Source organism: Sebastes umbrosus, chromosome 3 (genome assembly GCF_015220745.1).
Source record: "Sebastes umbrosus isolate fSebUmb1 chromosome 3, fSebUmb1.pri, whole genome shotgun sequence".
NCBI lineage: Eukaryota > Metazoa > Chordata > Actinopteri > Perciformes > Sebastidae > Sebastes > Sebastes umbrosus.
This window is the reverse complement of record NC_051271.1, coordinates 24,224,028-24,243,880: the sequence shown is the minus strand read 5'-3', so window position 1 is coordinate 24,243,880 and position 19,853 is coordinate 24,224,028. Positions and strand designations below refer to the sequence as shown.

The 19,853-nt window shown below is 37.9% G+C and overlaps 1 protein-coding gene and 1 long non-coding RNA gene across 4 annotated transcripts in view; one reads left to right on the top strand and one right to left on the bottom strand.

The window, feature by feature from the left end:
- The first annotated feature begins 6,230 nt into the window (after window positions 1-6,230).
- The window catches only part of cntln (centlein, centrosomal protein), a 109,776-nt gene continuing 96,153 nt past the window's right edge, over window positions 6,231-19,853 (top strand). The window contains exons 1-4 of one of the 3 annotated variants that reach the window (XM_037763930.1): window positions 6,231-6,348; window positions 9,473-9,562; window positions 14,089-14,177; window positions 16,697-16,781. In XM_037763930.1, the coding sequence (XP_037619858.1) occupies window positions 9,482-9,562; window positions 14,089-14,177; window positions 16,697-16,781 (255 nt within the window). In that variant the 5' untranslated portion in view covers window positions 6,231-6,348; window positions 9,473-9,481. Of the gene's footprint in view, window positions 6,477-9,472; window positions 9,563-14,088; window positions 14,178-16,696; window positions 16,782-19,853 lie in introns of all 3 variants that reach the window. The other 2 variants (XM_037763929.1, XM_037763931.1) reach the window with 2 other exon arrangements.
- Window positions 14,739-16,775, bottom strand: LOC119484821. The gene is made up of 3 exons (XR_005206131.1): window positions 16,626-16,775; window positions 15,314-16,102; window positions 14,739-14,872 (listed from the first exon to the last, which is right to left on the bottom strand). It is a non-coding gene; the product is annotated as an uncharacterized LOC119484821 (long non-coding RNA).

Below are 19,853 nucleotides of genomic sequence, written 5' to 3'. Positions count from 1 at the left end.
TATGATTTATGTCAATAGATTTTCAGAAATCTCATTTAAACTTACAATGAGTCAACACGTTTTTTATACCACCTCGTCATTCTGCCACTTGAAGTCACTTTAGCTTTAAGCAACAAAACCACTTAGTTAGGTTTAGGAGAAAAAAACAGTGGTGTTGTGGTCGTTGATGAGATGGGTGTACTACTAGGTAGAGATGGGTAGGTTACAGAGGAGGAAGTACCTCTAGTTCCTATATAGTCCAATGGCTTTTTGGCTGATAGGTGGTTATACTGTAAACTGCCAGAAAAAGAGATGGGTATACTCTGTATACCCTCGACTACACCACTGGAAAAACACTGCAAGGTTGATCTTAAATTTACTACGTTTGTTAAGTGAAAATGAAACTGAACGTTGTGAACACAGGACTCGAACGAACAGCTGATTGTAACGTGAAAGTGAAACTTAACAAACCGGACGCAAACAGCGGTCTCCTAGATGAGAGCCTTGTGTTTATTGGGCCCATCCACCTCCACTCCCGCTCTTTTTGTGTCTTTTCGCTCTTTAAACTACGTCACCACAGTCACTCCAGGCACACTTTCTCTGAGCGTTTACTGTTGCTGCGGATGGCTTTACATTGTAGTTAATAGAAAGCCTGGTGCCTCTCATACCGGAGCCTTGTGTGACGGTATGAAACGCCAACAGCCGTGACAAAGCATCGGTATTTGATGCCCTGGGAATGAGAACGGGCTGAATGAGTGTGAAACCACAATTCCCATGCCTGCTAGGAGACAAGCTAATGATCGAGTGTTCAATTAAAGATTCTTCATTCATTCATGCTTCATTTTCTTTACAGAGACAGCCTCTACGGTATAGGTTAATTAAATGTGTTTTGGATGTTCTCAACATGTATTATTCTTATTGTGACAGTGGTGCTTTATACAGCAACTGTGGGCTTCTTACAGTAATATCAGCAAATTAAGACATTCACACTCTGCATGTCTTTCCATAAATCTCTTAACTGTGTGTTTTTGAAGAAAGTTGAGCCAGATGTCATTACTGCTGCAACATATTAAGCTCTATCCATTATGATAACTTGCATTTTAATTATGTAAGGAAAATTTCAGGAACTTGAAGAAACTTATGGTGTGAGTGTTTGATCTCAATGACACTTATCTACAGTATGCATTGTTTGCCCACATAGTGTAATCTGGCCCCAAGAAGCTGTTTTAATGGACAAAGAGACAAAATAAATGTAAAGACAGAACAAAAATCACTATCCCATATACATTTTGTAAAAAGCGTTTAAACGATAAATTGATTTGTAACCTGTTTGATACATCCAATAAAAGCATTTAGATGAAAGAAGTGAAATCAAATAATGACAGAGGTTGAAGTGAGTGTGTGAAAACGCAGGAAGCACGTCACTGGCGATATGAAAGAGTGCTTGGTGGAGATCTGCCTTTTATGTAGCTAAAATGCTCTAAGATCTGGATTAATCTGTCATTAGTGGGACAGACAACAAACACTTAAAAGAGGGAGATACAGTCTGCTTCAGACGTAGGGAAGAGCAGCAGCAGGCTCTGTCAAAACATGGTTGAACATGCCTGTGTGTTGAACATGTAAGCAACTGGAAGTGTCTGGGGCCAAATTATACGCATTTGATGATGAAAGAGGGGATAGTTAAAAAAATGATCCCTTTGAGTTAGCAGCTTCCTCAGAGAGAATTGTGTTAATGTGACTTTCTATGGACCGTATATGATCTGCCTCTTAATTAATCCGTTTTCCTGGTTTCTTATAAGATAATTTGTGAATGACCTTTGACCTGAAGATGAAGGTGCAACTGCAGGAACCAGACTCAAAGCCCTGTTGCAGGTGTATGATGGTCATTTTTCATGACAAGGGAGAGAAAGAGAGAGGGAGGCTTATTCATAGATACCATGTGTCAGTTTGTGCATTTGAACAAGAAACAGGCAGATGTTGCGCATTATGTACCAGTCTACTGCCTCTAAAATTGTTCCACAAATGAGGATCTTAATGAGAGGCAGTGTTCGTGGGTCAAGGAACAGCCTAATCATGCTAAGTCAATTCCATCTTTTCTCTTTCTGTGCGTGTGTGTTCGTGTGTGTGTGTGTGTGTGTGTGTGTGTGTGTGAAGCAGGGAGCAGATGAACCAACATTTGTCTGACTGAAGACGAGTGCCAGTCCTCATATTTCTTCATTTTCCTCTCTCTCACCCTGCGCTCCAAATCTGGCTGGACACTTAAGTACATTAGCCACACAATATGGAGTTGTCTTGTCTCTCACCAGCAAAACAGATGTCAAACACGCATCCAGCTCTCAAAGCTCCCACTCAGAGATTCAAAATGTATCGTGCATTATGCCTTCGACCTTACAACGGATCATTAAAAACATATCAAGCCAGGCAAATATCAACACGGGTGAGGTATAAGTGTCTATAAAAAGAAAAACAGCATTTTAAACATAAACTGACATATAGAAAGATCAATACCATATCTCCATGTCATTTCTCTTTGCTGTCACTCGTGTGGCTGTTGAGCTTTGATATAACAGCAGGGATTTATAGGCTTGTAAAACAGCACTTGCCGACTCAGGGGAACCCTCATTCTATGTACTGCGCGTGTGTGTGTGTGTGTGTGTGTGTGTGTGTGTGTGTAATAGGACAAAAAAACACAACACCTCTCCCTACCATTGATATATTGCCATTTTCTATTAACGTTATTGTAATTTTGATAGATTGGGATTAAGGCTGTCACAATATCAGATTTTCATTACACGATTATCATGGCCAAAATAATTCACAATAACAATATTATCGTGATATCTATAGAAAATTTAAAAAAAATAAAAAGGCTATCAGTCAAATTCATCTTTAACTTTGTTTATTGTGCGTTTTGTCTCTTTTTTGGCAAATAAATTACACTCAAAATATGAGTGTAGGGAGGTGGAAGGAGAGTCTGTAACCATAACTGTACAAAAACATGATTTAAGAGGTGCTGGATTATTTACAAGATATTATCATGTGTATTATTAACATTATATCAATATTTCATTTTTAAAATATCATGGTTGTCATCATACTGGTATTTCGTGACACCCCTAATTTTGATGTTTCTTTTGTGACATTTTATTATTACACCTTTTAGGCTCTGTATAAATAAAATGTATCCATCATAAACATAGTCTTCTTCTTGAAAAGTAGTGCTTGTCAAAGCCCATAAGACTGCTCAACATTTTAAAGCCCTTATAAATTTAATCTATTAGGTGATTTAAATGTTTTTATCAATTTTATTTTAACATTTTATTTGCTTTAAAGATATGCGTGCAATTATTAATTGAAATCAGATTTTATGACAAACAATAAATCAAAACGTCACAGTATTTATTTTTAAACTTGTGTACAGAATAACAACTCACATTTTTTAACAAATTGCACAGATCATTTTGTTAGATTTTAATGTAGACTTTATCCAGTATTTTGATTGTGCCCTCTTATGTTTGGAGAGGACTTGGTGTCCATTGGCCTTTTTCACAAAAATAATTTTGACTTGTCATAATGCACATTAATAATGATGGTTTGTTCTTACAAAGTGTCGCAGTACGCCAGACAGTGTGACAGGGAGTCACCATGTGCAATAGCCTGACACCAGAGCAGCTTAATGTATTCCACCATCATCATGTGCTTTTCCGACTGTGACAAGTCAAAATGTATTCTATAAAAAACTGTAAAATCATCCAAATTTGTTTGATACTTCATCAATTTGATATGTTCTAATACACTCCAAAAGCATTTATGTTAAGGTGGATAAAGATCCTAAATAACTTGTTAACATGAGCTGCCCTTCACTGGAAAGTTTGGAGAGGCCTAAAAGAGATTAAGTGGAGAAAACAAATGAATCATTGCACATACTGTAGCATATTCTTCATCCACAGATGAGTCAGAATTCTTTCACATATCAGTTTTTAAAAAATAAATAATTTAGAGCCAATAGATTTGACCCATGGTGGTTTTGCTCAGAGTCTTGGTCAGCTAAAATGTGCTTCTGATGAGAGCCCAGTGGGAGGCATGGGCTGATTGAAGAAGTCACCACCAGGGCGATTTTAGTTCTCTGGACCTTATAAAAATCAAATCAAATCACGTTTATTTGTCACATACACACTACACAGTGCAGTGAAATTTCTTTGTGCCCAGCTCCAGAAAGCAACTAACAAATAGTTAAAAAAATAGAATAAATACTATAGAATAAAGTAAACTATTTTACAAAAAAAAGGAAACAGTAACACAATATATTAGTATGTTTCAGAGAATTGAAATGAAACAATGAAACAGAATGGGTTTCAAAAAATTCAAACAATATAACCGGTACATATAACAGGCTATTATTATATATTATATACTTTATATGCAATGAATAGCAAGGACTGATGCAGTTCTTTTCTCACAAAAAATGCAAAAAACAAGAGCAATACCTGAATCAATGCAATATATGCAATATAAAAAAATTAAATAAATGCCTATTTTTATAGTGTCCAACCTCACTGTTCCCATATACAGTATATATATATATATATACATACATATATACACAGTATATATGCTTCTATATATATCTCACTGCCTCTTCGTATATATATATATATGTTCTTAATATGCCTTTGTCTTGCCTTTAGTATTTCCTTTTATTTATTGTATATAACTTGCTTTTTTTTTAATGGAGCTTCCCAGCAAAAAGTATTTCACACGATGTACTTGTATAACCGGTGTGACAATAAACATCTTAAATCTTGAATCTTAAAGTTCTTGGTAATCAGTTACTGGAGAGGTGTTTAATTACTCTGATCACCGGACGTAGACTGTGGTATAAGCCTGCCATTGGCTGCGCAGCATTCATCCCCTTCCGCTATCTGCGCTATCTATTTTGCACGGGCATCGTCGCTCCATCAGCGCCGCCCAAGACGATTGTGATTGGTTTAAAGAAATACAAACAAGCCCGAGTGTTTTTTCAGTTCTGTTTAGTTTGATTATGGGTGCAGTTAGCTAGACCTTTCTTTAGCACTGGCATAGTACTGTGGAGATAGGTCTGGCTATGCCAGTCTAAATTACATCAAACCATGCATGCACACAATTTACATTATTTGTTTATAGTCAACAAATATTTTTAGTAAATATTGTTATAATGGGCTGCTAATTTAGCCCAATCATTTAGCCAATTGTATGCTTACCAGTAATCATATATATATTCAAATATTATATTAAGATAAGATAAGATAAGATATTCCTTTATTAGTCCCGCAGTGGGTAAATGTGCAGTGTACAGCAGCAAAGGGGATAGTGCAAAAAACAAGATGCATCAGCTAACACAGTAAAAAAAAGAGCTAAACAAAGTGTAACAAAATATGAACCATTTAAATAGAAGGAAGTATAAAAATAGGAGCAGTATATACAGTATTGACAATAAACAGACTATTAACAAAATTGCACAAGTGGAAAATGATATTGCACAGTGAGAATGAATGAATGAATGAATGAATGAAATTCCACCTGAAAATATCAGTTTATTGTCAGTTTTTTGGTGTGTAGGTGGTCAACTGGCATATTAAGTGTAAGGTCAGGTTTATGGTAAATATTTTTTTATCCAAAGAGTCCCCATTTAATTGGCTAATCATGTATTGTTTTGTACATACTTGTATTGTCCTTAGTGTAAAAAAACATAGATGGATGGATAGATAGATAGATAGATAGATAGATAGATAGATAGATAGATAGTAACTTTATTGATCCCGAGGGAAATTCAAGTTTCCAGCATCACATTTCCATAGTGCAAACATGTTAGTAAAAAGGCAGTAAAAAAGTTAGTAGTACAAAGTTAAAAAAAATATACCAGATATAAAAATACAAGGAGATGAAGAAAACTGTTAAAAATGAGTATAGTGCAGGGTAACAGCTGTGATACACCACTATTAAAAAAGTGAATATAGAGCAGAAGAGTCTGTTAATAATGAGTATAGTGCAGAAGAGACTGTTAATAATGAGTATAGTGCAGGGTAACTCCAGTAGCTTAGTCTATGAGAGTGCACTGTGGTAGGGTGTATGAAAAGTTTGAATCAAAGTGTCACTATTTTACCTTAATTAGTCTATATACAAAATCTAACTGTGCTGAGGGCCACTTGAAACAACCATAAAAGGACCGCTTGTGGTAGCCCGGACCAGACTTTGGGAAACCACTGCGTTCTCACTCTGCCGTACGTCAACTGTAGCCGTCGTAAAAATGACGTGACCACGGTGTGACGCGAGGGACAGAAACGGAAAACAGCGGGCTTGTTTGAAGCGTTCCGGTAGTTATTGACAACGGTGAGATTCCCTGGTTGTTATGGTTTCAGTAGAAGAGACTACAAACTAGGTAACGTTACTCTTAATGGATCATTAAACTGTCGCTGAAGCAGGCGGGGACGTTGTCAACGACAGACACGAAACAGAAAGTATGAATGTTTTGTTTACTAAAGTGTGTAATGTGAGCTAAGATAGCTGCTACAGTAGCATTGTGTTGTTTTAGTGAAGTGCTGTGAAGCTTCTGCTTCTGTGTTGATAACCTGCTTAGGAACAGGTCAGAGACAAACTGTGTACTCTTCTTCTTAAAGAGCGTCCTGTCAACTTGAATATGTCGTTTCCAAATCAACAGTGTCATCGCTGATTAAACGCTGACGTGCTTTACAGGCAGACAACATGCCATGTCTGTATAATCTTTATAACCACTGCCACAAGTCTTCAAAGTGTCCAATCTGATCCCAGTTGTTATTTTTCTTCCCTTTCAGTCCTAAAACATCAAACCATGCATGCACACAATTTATATTATTTGTTTATGGTCAACAAATATTTGTAGTAAATATTGTTATAATAGGCTTCTAATTTAGCCCAATCATTTAACCAATTGTATGCTCACCAGTAATCATATATATACTGGAAAAACTAAGTTTGGAAATTTGTGTTTGGTGGATTATTTCTCTGTTTTTACAATGCTAATTGGCATTGTATTTTACATGGTTGGAAAGCCTGTTTATTTACCTTCGCAATGATGTCCCACTTATAAGGATCATGCATTTGTGGGATGAGCAGCACAACTGATTATGTGGGGAGCGCCCAAGAAAAATTTGCCAAAATGCTCTGCCAATGGTAAACAGTGTATTCTCCTGTTGGTGTTGACTCTTGTTTTGAGTTGTTTGGTGGATTGGATGATTGAACTCTCTATCAGTAACAAGGAACAAACAAGACATATTGGCTATTTTACACTTTATTCATTTAATACACCATCAGGAGCCTCAGTAGCGGTGGAAGATCCATACGCAGCCACAACAGCCTGGCACATCCTCCTCATGCTGGTCACCAACCTGGTCACACGTTGCTGTGGGATGGCGTTCCATTCCTCAACCAGGATTCGTTGCAGGTCAGCCAACGAGGTTGTGTTGGTCACTCTAACACGTACAGCACGCCCAAGCTGATCCCACAAGTGTTGAATTGGGTTGAGGTGTGGACTCTTGGCAGGCCGTTCCATTCTCTCTACTCCCACATTGTGGAGGTAGTCTGTGATAACCCTGGCTCTGTGGGGGTGAGCGTTGTCATCTTGGAGGATGAAGTTAGGTCCCAGATTGTGGAGATATGGGATCGCCACTGGCTGCAGAATCTCATCCCAATATCTCCTTGCATTGAGATGGCCTTCAATGATGATGAGCCTTGTTTTGCCAGTGAGGAAGATGCCGCCCCACATCATGACACTGCCCCCACCAAAAGCTGTTACTCCATCGGTGCTACAATCAGCATAGCGTTCTCCGCGTCGTCTCCATACTTTGACCCTGCCGTCCAACTTTCGCAAACAGAACCTGGACTCATCACTGAACATGACATTCCCCCACATGTTCAGGTTCCATTGTCTGTGTTGTCGACACCAGCGCAAACGGGCCTGACGGTGAAGGGCAGTCATTGCAGGCTTCCTGGTAGCCTTATGACAATACACTGTTTAGAGCATTTTGGCAAATTTTTCTTGGGCGCTACCCACATAATCAGCTGTGCTGCTCATCCCACAAATGCATGATCCTTACAAGTTGGACATCATTGCGAAGGTAAATAAACAGGCTTTCCAACGATGTAAAATACAATGCCAATTAGCATTGTAACAACAGAGAAATAATCGACCAAACACAAGTTTCCAAACTTTGTTTTTCCAGTATATATTCAAATATTATATTAAGTGTAAGGTTAGGTTTATGGTAAATAATTTTTTATCCAAAGAGTTGTCATTTAATTGGCTAATCATGTATTGTTTTGTACATATTTGTATTGTCCTTAGTGTAAAAAAACAGGGCAGGGCTCTAGACTGTGACCAAAATCATCGCATGTGCGACCTTTTTTTGGGAGTGTGCGAGTAAAATTTGTACCTAGTCGCATTGTGCGAGTGCATGATCATTACTATTTTGGTAACAAGGTAAGAGCGTTGGATATTGCAGATGAAAGCAGTGCTTTTTGTTCCTCACTGCTGCAGCCTGTCTCTCCCCTCCTGCACTCTCCTCTGATCTATGTAAACCTTCGATGATGAAAATGACTGCACGTTTTGTGTAGCGCGCCGTTATTATTAAACCTCCGTGACAACATAAACACACACGTCTCTCCTCATGACAGCAGCATCTCCAGCAGCTCCTCCAACTCTAGAGTGCAGCTAGCAGGGCCGGTCCTAACTTTTGGGGGCCCTATGCAAAATCTTGTTTTTCGACCAAATGCTATTTTTTTCACAGAAAATAAAATATATAATAGAAAAGGAATTATGATTATACATATTATATTTAAATAATCACAATTAATAATTATGTTTCTATGCAAATAACCACTACGGATGGCAATAACAAACTACAGTTAATGGAAAAAAGTTAATTTCAGACCCTGCTCACACGCATCACACACTGCAGGGCGACAAAGTTTCTCTGTTCCCCAAAATGAAGCGGTCTATTGCTGATTATTTTAAAAAAATAAATGAGAAGAGAAAGGAGGAAGCTGGTGGTGAGGGAGAGTCTAACAGAGGTGCCGACTCAGACACCACCGATGATGAATGTGCAACAGGCACGGAGAGACTGGCTGACAGACAGGTGAAGAAAAAGAAGTACCACTTTCAGCCACAATGGCTAACACAGTACCCGTGGTTACGGTACGAGGGACGCTATGCTGTGTGTTTATTGTGGGCAATGTGGGCCGTCCGTTGCAGGAAACTCTAAACTTGTTAGTTAAAATATTTTGCAAATATCAAGTTTCGAGGCATTGTCAATGTTTCACTGGGGTATGTAAATTAAGACAACTATTTATTAGCATGCAAGGTCATTGATTAATACCATGCTGTACCCCAAAAAAAGGGTGCGACCAAATCATGTCTTGTGCTACCAAGTTTTCAAAGTGTCCAAACTGATCCCAGTTGTTATTTTTTCTTCCCTTTCAGTCCCCAAAAATGTCCTCCGAAGACGAACCTCGCATCCTGGTTTTGGAGGAGCAAGTGAAGAGTTTATCAGATGAGTTAATGCAATGCCAGGTATGTATGTATGTGTGTTCAAAGGGATGTACACACACTGCTGGATTGTGGTATCTGCTATCTGAAAGGATGTATTATATTATAGAACCCCCCCCCCACAAATGTTTATTGCTTGCTTCCTTATAACCTAATAATACCATAACAATGGAATTGCTCTAAAATAGTGACATTTATTGAGTGAACCGATTACAGCAAGTTCAATTAGCAAATGTCCAGTCATGTTGACAATTGTTCATTCAATGTGACTATGAGTTTAACTTCTTCGTATTTGTCTATATTATAGTTTGCTCTTCCTTTGTAAAATATGCCGCTTTGCTGACAGCAGACTTGTCCATGTTAGTGATTGGTGAAGGTGAACTATGCTGATGTTAAATCTGAGCTACACAGGAAGCATTTCATCTATAAAACAGAATTTAGAGGATTTTTATGTTTGTAATAGTTTGTTATAGCTTTTTTTTTAATGGAAATATGCAAAGAACATAATTTTTGGAAAAAAGAGAAAAGAAGAGAAAAATCATTTAAAGAAATACAATAGTGATATTTATTGAGTGAACTGATTACAGCAAGTTCAGTTAGCAAATGTCCAGTCATTTTGACAATTGTTCATTCAATGTGAATACTATTTTCTCATTTGTCTCATATTTGAGCTTTTCATGAGCCCAGTGAAGCAATGAGTGAAATAAGTTGCTCTTACCAGTGTAAACAATATATATTCTTGATCATATATTTCCATGGTCTGACTACATGTACTCCTACAGTTGCCAGCACCTCTTGCTTTGCAGTACACACTGTGCAAAGTTTTTTTGCGTTTTCACTTTTATTTGTCAATTCTATCAGACAATTGGCTACCCACTTCACCTCCACTAATTTTACCTCATAAGGCATGGACTAATGGTTATTATTTTGAGGTTTATGACTTGCAGTTGACAGTTGAAATTGAAAAGTTTATCTATTATCAGGGATTTAGTTATTGATTAGTTGATTTTAACTAAATCGCATGAAGCATATTTTAAATATTTAGTAGTCACTGCTGTTTAGCTGCAAAAGTCTGTAAATGACCTGACCATACTTTATTGAATGTTCAGCATGACAGTAAATAATGTGCAGCAAATATCTGCTTCCAGAGGACATTTGAATAAATTGGCCCCCACATTTTTCTTTGTATTCAAATAAATACAAACACTTAGACACAGAAATTTCTCATGAGCAGATTTGAGAACCTTTCATCTTCACTTTGTGAGTCAGTGATTGAGGGAGGATGTCCTTGCATATTCACCACCAGGTGGTGCCTAATAACATGAGTGAACTTAACCCAGCATTTCTCACTTTGCATATTCACAGTACCTTGCTTTACAGGTAGGCAGACAGACAGCTGTGGGGTTCAGCAGATGATGTGTTACATTTCAGTTTTTATTAGACTACATATACTGTATATATATATATATACCACCTTACACATGGGGCAGGAACATTTGTTTTGGTGAGGTTTGGCTATAACCACATGTGTGCCTGTTACCTTAATTATCCTGTGTATAAAGTTTGACTTTTGAAGCTAACTCTTTAGAGTTTACTCAGAAAAAGAAGTTTGACGACACCTTCATACCTTCAGACACAAGGCATCCTTACACACAGGTGCAAATGCATACATGCACCTGTACAATTCAATAAACCAAAAAATTCAACATTCATTTGCTTCCAATTCACTATGGATTGTCTATGTTGTAATGTAATTATGTTGTTACTCTGTACACACAACATCTATTGCACGTCTGTCCTTCCTGGAAGGGGGATCCCTCCTCAGTTGCCCTTCCTGAGGTTTCTTCCATTTTTTGCCTGTTAAAAGTTTTTTTTATTTTGTTAAGTTTTTCCTCTTCTGATGCGAGGGTCGTAATCTGTACAGCATACAACACCCTCTGTCCTTTACAGTACATCGGGTGTTTGTATGCTGTACAGATTGTAAAGTCCCCCCCCTGAGGAAAATTTGTTATTTGTGACAATGGGCTATAGAAATTTAATTTACTTGACTTGACTTACTGAGTATGAATAATTGACAGATACAATTCTTTAGATACAATAAAAAAACAAAACTATAAAAGCCCCCTGTATATTTTGAGCCCTTTTAAGTTTTAGAATTAGAATTTATGAAACAATTTTTTGGAAACCATATGTATGACTTTTGTTTTTCTTGTTAAATGTTTTCTAAGGTGTTTCCAGTGTAAATACTTCCAGGGAAAGTAAAGTAATTGTATAATTAGTGGTGTTTGCTCACCTAACAACCCACAAAAAGCACAACTGCTGTGCATCACTTATTTATTAATAGCACCAAATAGGTCTTTGTCTTACACATATTTTGACAAGCAAATAAGAGCACCTTTACCAGTGCTCGAAATTAAGGATGTCCGTTGTCCCCGGAGACGATAAAATTAGGGACAATTTTGGGACAGTAGAGAAACTTATCATTACATATTAAATGATTTTATTCGTCATGGTTTTTTACCAACTCTTGAGAGTGAAGCCACGCTCATATTTAAACTGATTTTTACAAACGGCTTCGCAATTTAAAATAAAATGGAAAGATTATTGATACTATTTAAAATTTTATGTGAGATGTGTTCAAAGTGTGTGTATGTAAATTTACATCGCAGGTTTGCATTTTTGCAGTTTGTAGTGATGCATTTATCGATCAAACAAGAAATAAACAAGAAACAGTAAATCAACTAATGTTTTTATTTATTCAGATCTAAGTGCAGGGACTAGCAGAACTTTCATGGCAGACCAGAGTGAGTCAATGAAGGGATGTGAATTAACTTGCATAGTTTATAATACATAGTTTATAATAAAACTATATTTATTATGTAGAATGAAAAAAAAAACACTGAAATTTGGGACATTGGTTGTCAAGTCTGGGACAATTGAAAGTAGAATTCAGGACAGTTGCAGGACGCTGAGGAAAAAAGTTAATTTCGAGCACTGACCTTTACACTGTAACATCCGTGTTAAAATGTTCCCTTCAGTTTAAAGCACCACATTATAGTACTACTAGTTTACCATCGATGTTCACTTCAGACAGTCCCTGCTGCATGACATGGATCATGAACATGGAAGCCATCCTTGGTGGTCTCCTCTGGAGTAGAACATCAGTGATTCTGTCTATCTAATAGGAACCTTTAGTTGTGCAGTGTACAATTTAAATAGTGGCATTTGAATTCTACTGATGTCTTAAGTCTCTGGCAAGATGTACTTGAGGACAGCCATTAACTACAAAGAGTCTCATCTGTCGGCCAGCAAATGTTCCTACTAGACCATGCTAATTTTATTAATATGTGGCTGAATTCCAGATGCTGATCTTTGGTATATTTAGCCCATGGTGTCTCAATGTCTAGATTCAGAATGAATAATTCAGCCATCATCAAACACACATTCAATGCATCTTTAAGCACACATATGGCAAAAGGAGAGATCTTGATGAGGGTCCTGACTGAACACTTGTCTGTGGAACGGCTAATGGCAGCCAACGGCCAGGCAGAGGGAGACCACCTATCTCAAGTCAACCACACTGCTTAATTTCATCGTTAGCTGCATTGCAGGGCTGATTTGATGAGATCTCTATCCTCTTTCACCCTGCTCCCACTCTGTATACACACACACATACACATACACTTACACACAGATGCATACAGAGACAGAGATCTACAGTCCTTCCACTTATGTGTTCAGCTCATGGTCTTATCAAGGTCTGCTTCTGCCATTTTAGTAAATAATTGATTAGACACTTTTGAAAAGGGGGTTAAAATTCATGTACTAATTGGAGACCAGTAGATTCCAGTGGGAGGGATGACTTTTATCTTATGATGATGTGAACATAATTTATCAGATAATTTTATATTAAGTCGATTTGGTATAATTCTGTCTTTTAATGTCAGAAAATGTAGTTTTCAGATGTCCCTCATTAAATGTAATGTAGCTTAAAAATGTTTGAAAAAAAAAAAAACAGCGAGACAATTTGAATTGGAAATGTGTCAGGGGCTGGCTGGGTTTTTCTACTTGAAGACGACTCTCTCTGTCATCAGTTTTGAGTTTCTTTGGGGCTAGTTACTTTGGAGCTGGAGTGGAAAACATATCCGGAGCGCAATTGATTAATAAGGAAAATGCAAGCTCGACTGCTGTGTTTTGATTTGGATCCCAACTCTCCCCAGTCATAAATAGTGCATAATGACAAGTGTCAATGCCGGCTCCCCTTGAGTCGAAGGTCACATCTCAGTGATGAGAATTCCTGCTAAGAGAGGATCATGATTAGAGAGGGCAGGCCAGATCAAAAACTATTTTGTACAAGATATTTAAATTATTGATTGCCTACCCCTTCTGTCGTATGCTAATGTCATTGAGCATCCTATTTATTTTATTTTTTTAAGTGAGAAACACAGAGATGTACTTGCCTCATTGCATTTTGAGACAAATTTATCAAAAGCTATTTATCTCAATTAAGAATAACAGCTGTTGTCTCACTGAATCCTTTATTTTCACAGGCAGACAAGGAGTTTGTGTGGTCCCTATGGAAACGCCTGCAAGTGGCAAATCCAGACTTGACCCAGGCTGTCAGTTTGGTGGTTGAGCGGTGAGTAGATTCATCTTTCAAATTGCTACCTGAGAGGCTCAATAGCTGAGAATTCCTTTATCTCACAAGTGAAGAGAAATATGTGTGAAAGTCGTTCAAGGGGGTGTTTAAGGCACCTTGGCCATTCTGCTGGGGTTACGACGGAATCTGGTGCAGATGCTGATTTAAGCCTTCTTATCCCCGGTCTAGCAGTTCAACCATGGAAACCCTTTTAATGAAAACACTCCTCCTCCGCCGCACCCATTCTGGACAGTTGAAACACTCCTGCCAAATACTTGTCTTTATCGGATAAATTGTGAGATTGAACATGACCTCTTTTGCAGGGTGGCTAAGCTGCACCAAACACAGTGGCATGGGAACTTTCAGAGAAGAGCAGGGGCTCAGGCCTTTTCACAGCTGATGCACAGTTGGATAAATTAAATATGTTACACTTTATTAGGAAAAAAATATTTGACTTTATCACTGCAGTTTGAACATCGGTTGTTTTTTTCCACTTACATATGTTGAAATGTGTGAGACCTATTTAATAGAGTGCTACAGGGATGACATGTTTTTGAAAGGCCAACCTGGAAGTTAGAATCGCACGGTTTCCCTCTACAAAATGCCAATAGGATTTTTCCATTGGGTTTTAGATTATTGCAGAAAATTAGCTCTGTGGCAAACACATGTTTATGATACACCTTTTGTAAAATAATCTCCAGAAATGATTAGATTCATCATATACATATAGGTACAGACATGACATTTGATCTCTGCATTTAACCCATCCTAAGCATTTAGGAGCAGTGAGCTGCTGTAAAGCACCCGGGGAGCTACTTGGGGTTCAGTGTCTCGCTCAAGGACACTTCGTCATGCAAACAGTTGGAGCCGGGGATCGAACCGCCAACCTTATGGGACCTTTTGAAGCATATATACACCAGAAGTAAAAAGCTAACGTTAGGCTATAAACCAACTACACCATGGTCGAATGAGCGCGAGTATACACAACGAGGCTGTTTTGTAGTCTCATTTAGCCACTTGTTAGCAACCGCCTTTTTTTAAGACATATAAAAGCTTCAAAATTCACAAGTGGGTTATTTATTGATGTATTTAATATCGTAGAACAAAACGTTAAAATCTCTTAAGCTTGTGTTAACCACAGATCTTATTTCAGGCATCTAATTAAAAACTGGGAACTGGAAGTGCTAAAATGCGAACTCATAACCGTGTTTTAGGACTCATTCCTGTAGCACTCTATACTTGGACTAGTTTTACTGACTTTTTCCCTTTGAGGATACCTTAGAATGATATTTTCTCTATCATGGTTGCATATCATGTACATCTTGAGGTCTGTCAGTTGTTAGTAGACCCTTAATAGGGGTAAAACACAGTGCAGCAATGTGCAGAGAGTTCCTCAGTACCTGTGCCTCTCATTCCTTCTCCACACCCTCTTCAGTTCCTTTATAGCCCCATAGGAAACCCATCAAAGTATGTTGGTCCGCTGAGACTCGAGGGGGAACATGCACCCAGAGAGTGCATGTGTATTGTATCACCTGATGCGCAGGAGGATATTGACATGGTAATTGTGTCGACTCCAGTCAAGCGCTGGTGCCCACTGGGATCCGCCATCCAGCCTCCCCTCCCCTTCCTGTGTGGATCTTGTAGAGTGATTGGTTGGTTGCTCAGGACATGGTGAACACAGCCCAATGTACAAGGAGATGTAGCTGGGCCAGCCTGCGTTCCAGCTCCTCCAGGGACACCAAATACTTATTTCAGTGTCTGCCAGGGGAGAGGGCTGATCAGAAGAGGCGAAGAGACGAGAGAAAAGGCCTCGCAGATGGGAGGTGTAGAAGGAGCAAGTGATGAGTGGAGGGAATGGGTGGCCCCTGGTGGCCTAAAGCAGTTGAAACAAACAGGTCCCCACTTGATGCCTTGTTTTTGTCTCCCTAAAAGTTCATTATGATAAAAGAGGTGTTAGTGGGCCAGAGAGAAAAGTTCAGAGTTAAGTGCAGCAGCAGGATAGCAACAGTAGCTCACATCTCATAACTGATTTACCTTCACATCGATAATACTTTTCTTAAAGAGTAGCATTCATAAACATTATATGTACATATATAACAATAACATGATCTTGTTTATTTGCCTTCTTTAAGTACAGCAGGTGCACAAAGAATTAGAACTTGATAGTAGTAATACTTAGTGCAGGATTTACTCTCAGAGTGGTAAAGTATTACAGTACCAATGTTATATAGTACTATCAAGGCATACTGTATGACATCAGACCAATCAAACTAACTAAATTACTGTGTATATACAGATTTCTGCAACTTCTGCTTGTCTTTGTCTCTCTACCTACTGTCATTCACTGTGATTTAAAGTTATAAAACAATACAGTAACTCATTTTTTTTAAGGGGATATTGGTATTTTTTGTAGGCATGATATACTTTGCATTGTCCAATTCTTCTAACCCTATAGCCTCAAGTCTTGTAGATGACTGTGGACACACATTTATTTGCTTTTCTTTTTCTCTTTCTTCTAGTGAGAAGCACAAAGCTGAGATCAAGGACAGGAAAGTGTTGGAGATCCTCCAGTCCAAAGACTACAAGATACAGGAGCTGGAACAGGTACAGTACAGTTTGATCTAACAAGCTGTAACATTCTGTGTTCAGAGAAATGTCTGTTATGGAGAGGAAGAGTTCAGCCAGATCTGAAATATTTACTAGACAAAGGCTACTAGTTGTAAGCAGCAGGATGTTTCAGAAAAATAGGTACAAATCTCTAATCAGATTTAGACCTGAACGATTTTGAAAGAATATCTAATTGCGATTATATTGACTGATATTGCAATTGTGATATGATTTGCGATATTATAGGGAATGATCATTTTTACATCATTATTCTCATTATGATTATGGTGGGACTTTTGCGGGGATCTCTACCAAGCAAAGATGTTTTCTTAAGTCTGTAGAATATGATGTGTAGGCCAACACATCTCTGCAGCACGACAATATTTAATTTAAAACGGTATTTTTACACACATTTCGGCTTTACCAAATATTGTGCCTCCTGCGATTTGAATATTGTAGTAGGCTATATTGCGATTTCAATAATTTTTTTATTAATTGTGCAGCCCTAATCAGATTATATTCATAAATCTGCTTTTTACAAAAGGTATCACTGTGCTTAAAATTCTTTTATAAACTGACCATATTTACAAATCTACAAATCTGCTGTCGGCCAATTATCGGCTCCATTGCAGCAACTGAAGGTTAAATGTCCTCCTCAACACCTTGGCCAGAAGTCCAGAAGGAGGGTATTACTCATTCATTTCTCCCAGCCACAGAGTCTTAGCTACAGACTCCAGACTGAACTACTGAACTTCTAGTTATAAGATTGCCTATCTGGCATTTTAATTACAAGGACTTGTTTTGTGTCTTTTCTTGGTTTATGTCTTTCACTGAAGCATTTTGATTTAGTGAGGATTTTTAATTTTGCATGATCCGCTTTTGCCTTTTTTGTCTTTATTATCTATGTGTTTATTCTTAGCTCGCTTTATACATTTATTATTTAAGCATTAGCTCGGACGACAACCCCCTTAGCTCAACATACCACGGCCTGAAGTGAGCTATTGCTTTTATAAAACAGTCATCAAATATATCAACATGAAAGTTATAGACACATTCCAATTTAAATATTTGTTATTAATAAATAATAATGTTGACATTAAAATAGACCCTCATGCCTGCACATACCGAGGCGATCGCAATGGAACGTACTCTCTTTCTTTTTTCATCACAGGCTAGCGTTTTATTGATTTAATTATTTTGTCTTTTTATTTACATTATTTGTATGTTGCATTTATTATATGCACATTTATTTTACAACCGCTGAAAAGCTGCCCAGCATCAGTAGGATGACTTTGATAACTTGTTTGTATTAGGCTTGCCTTTTTTTTGTGTTTGGAGATGTGTTACTTGGCGTGGTGAGGATGCTGCTCCACTTTCTCCAGTCCCCAAGTTGCGTTCAGTGGCTGGTATATTTCTGCTGCGTTCCTACTTGCTTCCATATTCTGGGCAACATTGTGGAACCTTCTCTTTACGTAGCGCTGCATGTCGTTCAGCAGGTGGATTTTTTTCTGGAGATGGACACTGCTCAATCCACTCCTCCGTAGAAGTTTGTTTCCATTTTGTAGCGGGTTTTACCAGCTAACTTTGTTACTTTATATCTGTGACCTGTTCCGTGTTGGCGGAAATTATCCCCCCATGACCCTGTTGCCAAGCAACCATGACAACACATTAGTTTAACATTTTTTTCTCAGATGTGGAATGATAATGAAAGAGCAAAGGAATGAAATGTCATAGCAGTGGTATGTGGTTATTTTATCACAGCTATGCACCAATCAGATTGCTTGATTTGAGCTACCCGTTTTGTAAAAGAAAATAACCACCAGCATTTGTGTGTATATTTAACTAAACACCTTAAACTCTTTCTCTCTCTTGCCTCCTTTATTTTGTGCCACGCCGTTGAGTAATATCTCTTGATGGTATGATGTCTGACGATAATGACATCACTAATGTAATTTACTACAAATCATCATCCCTTCACTGAAGCATCTGTCAGTCTCCTTCATTAGCGTCCCTCATCCAGAATCGTGTTCATTCCTAATGAGACTGGCTGTAATGGAGTCATCAGCTTGCTGGTGTTTTTCTTCATCACCCTCCTCAGCCATCTTCACTCTGATACCACTCACTACAGCTATAGTTTTAACCTTCAGGAGCACAATATATGTGATTACGTCAAACTTTATTTCAGTGTAATAATTGGGACTTAGTTTTTAGTTCAGTAAAATAGTGCAATCAGCCAACGTGCACTGTTTTCTCACAGGATTCACATAATGGCTTTCCTTCAGTGCTGCGGTGTACACAGTAAGGACCGATTCAATAAAAAAATACAAACAAGAAGTGCAAAGACAGTCAAGTGAAAGTGGTATTAAGTTGAGTACAGTGAATGAAAAGTGCCGTCAGACATGTAAAGATGTGCCTCGTATCATTAAAAACAGTAGAAGGTTCTAATTGATAACAATGTACATAACAATGATAAAAGCATTAGTACCCATGGCAGCCAACTGGCAAGCAAATCTCTCAAACTTTATTTGTAGCCTCTGGATAGAACGGCATCGACGATGCTTCAAAAGCCAAGAGAATAGGCTGCTACGAGAGAACAAACTCACTGTACATAATTATTTATAAGATAAGAACATAAGATCAAGTGTGAGGCACTCAGTAATGAATATATTAGAATGGAAATATTTCTACTGTAACTATTGTGTTTTAGTTGCATTAATTTCACTGTTGATGCACCAAGTTTGAAGTCATTATAGGAATAATATGCAAGGCCCGAAAGTAAAAGTGTCCATTTATTATGTCTCTATGAGAAAGGCTTATTATTACACATTATGCACAGGAAAATACATTTTGTTGTGCTGTGAATTTAGAAACGAAGAAATAAGAATTTAGAAATGAACAACACGTTCTCATCCCAACTCGTCACATACTGACGCTTTGTCAGACCCCATAGCGTCACTATTCAGTAACAGTAAACATGTGCTTAATCTTGTGAATTAAACACAAACACTTGCTTAGGTTCAGGCAATAAAAAACACTATAGTTAGGTTTAGAGAAAACAACATGGTAAGT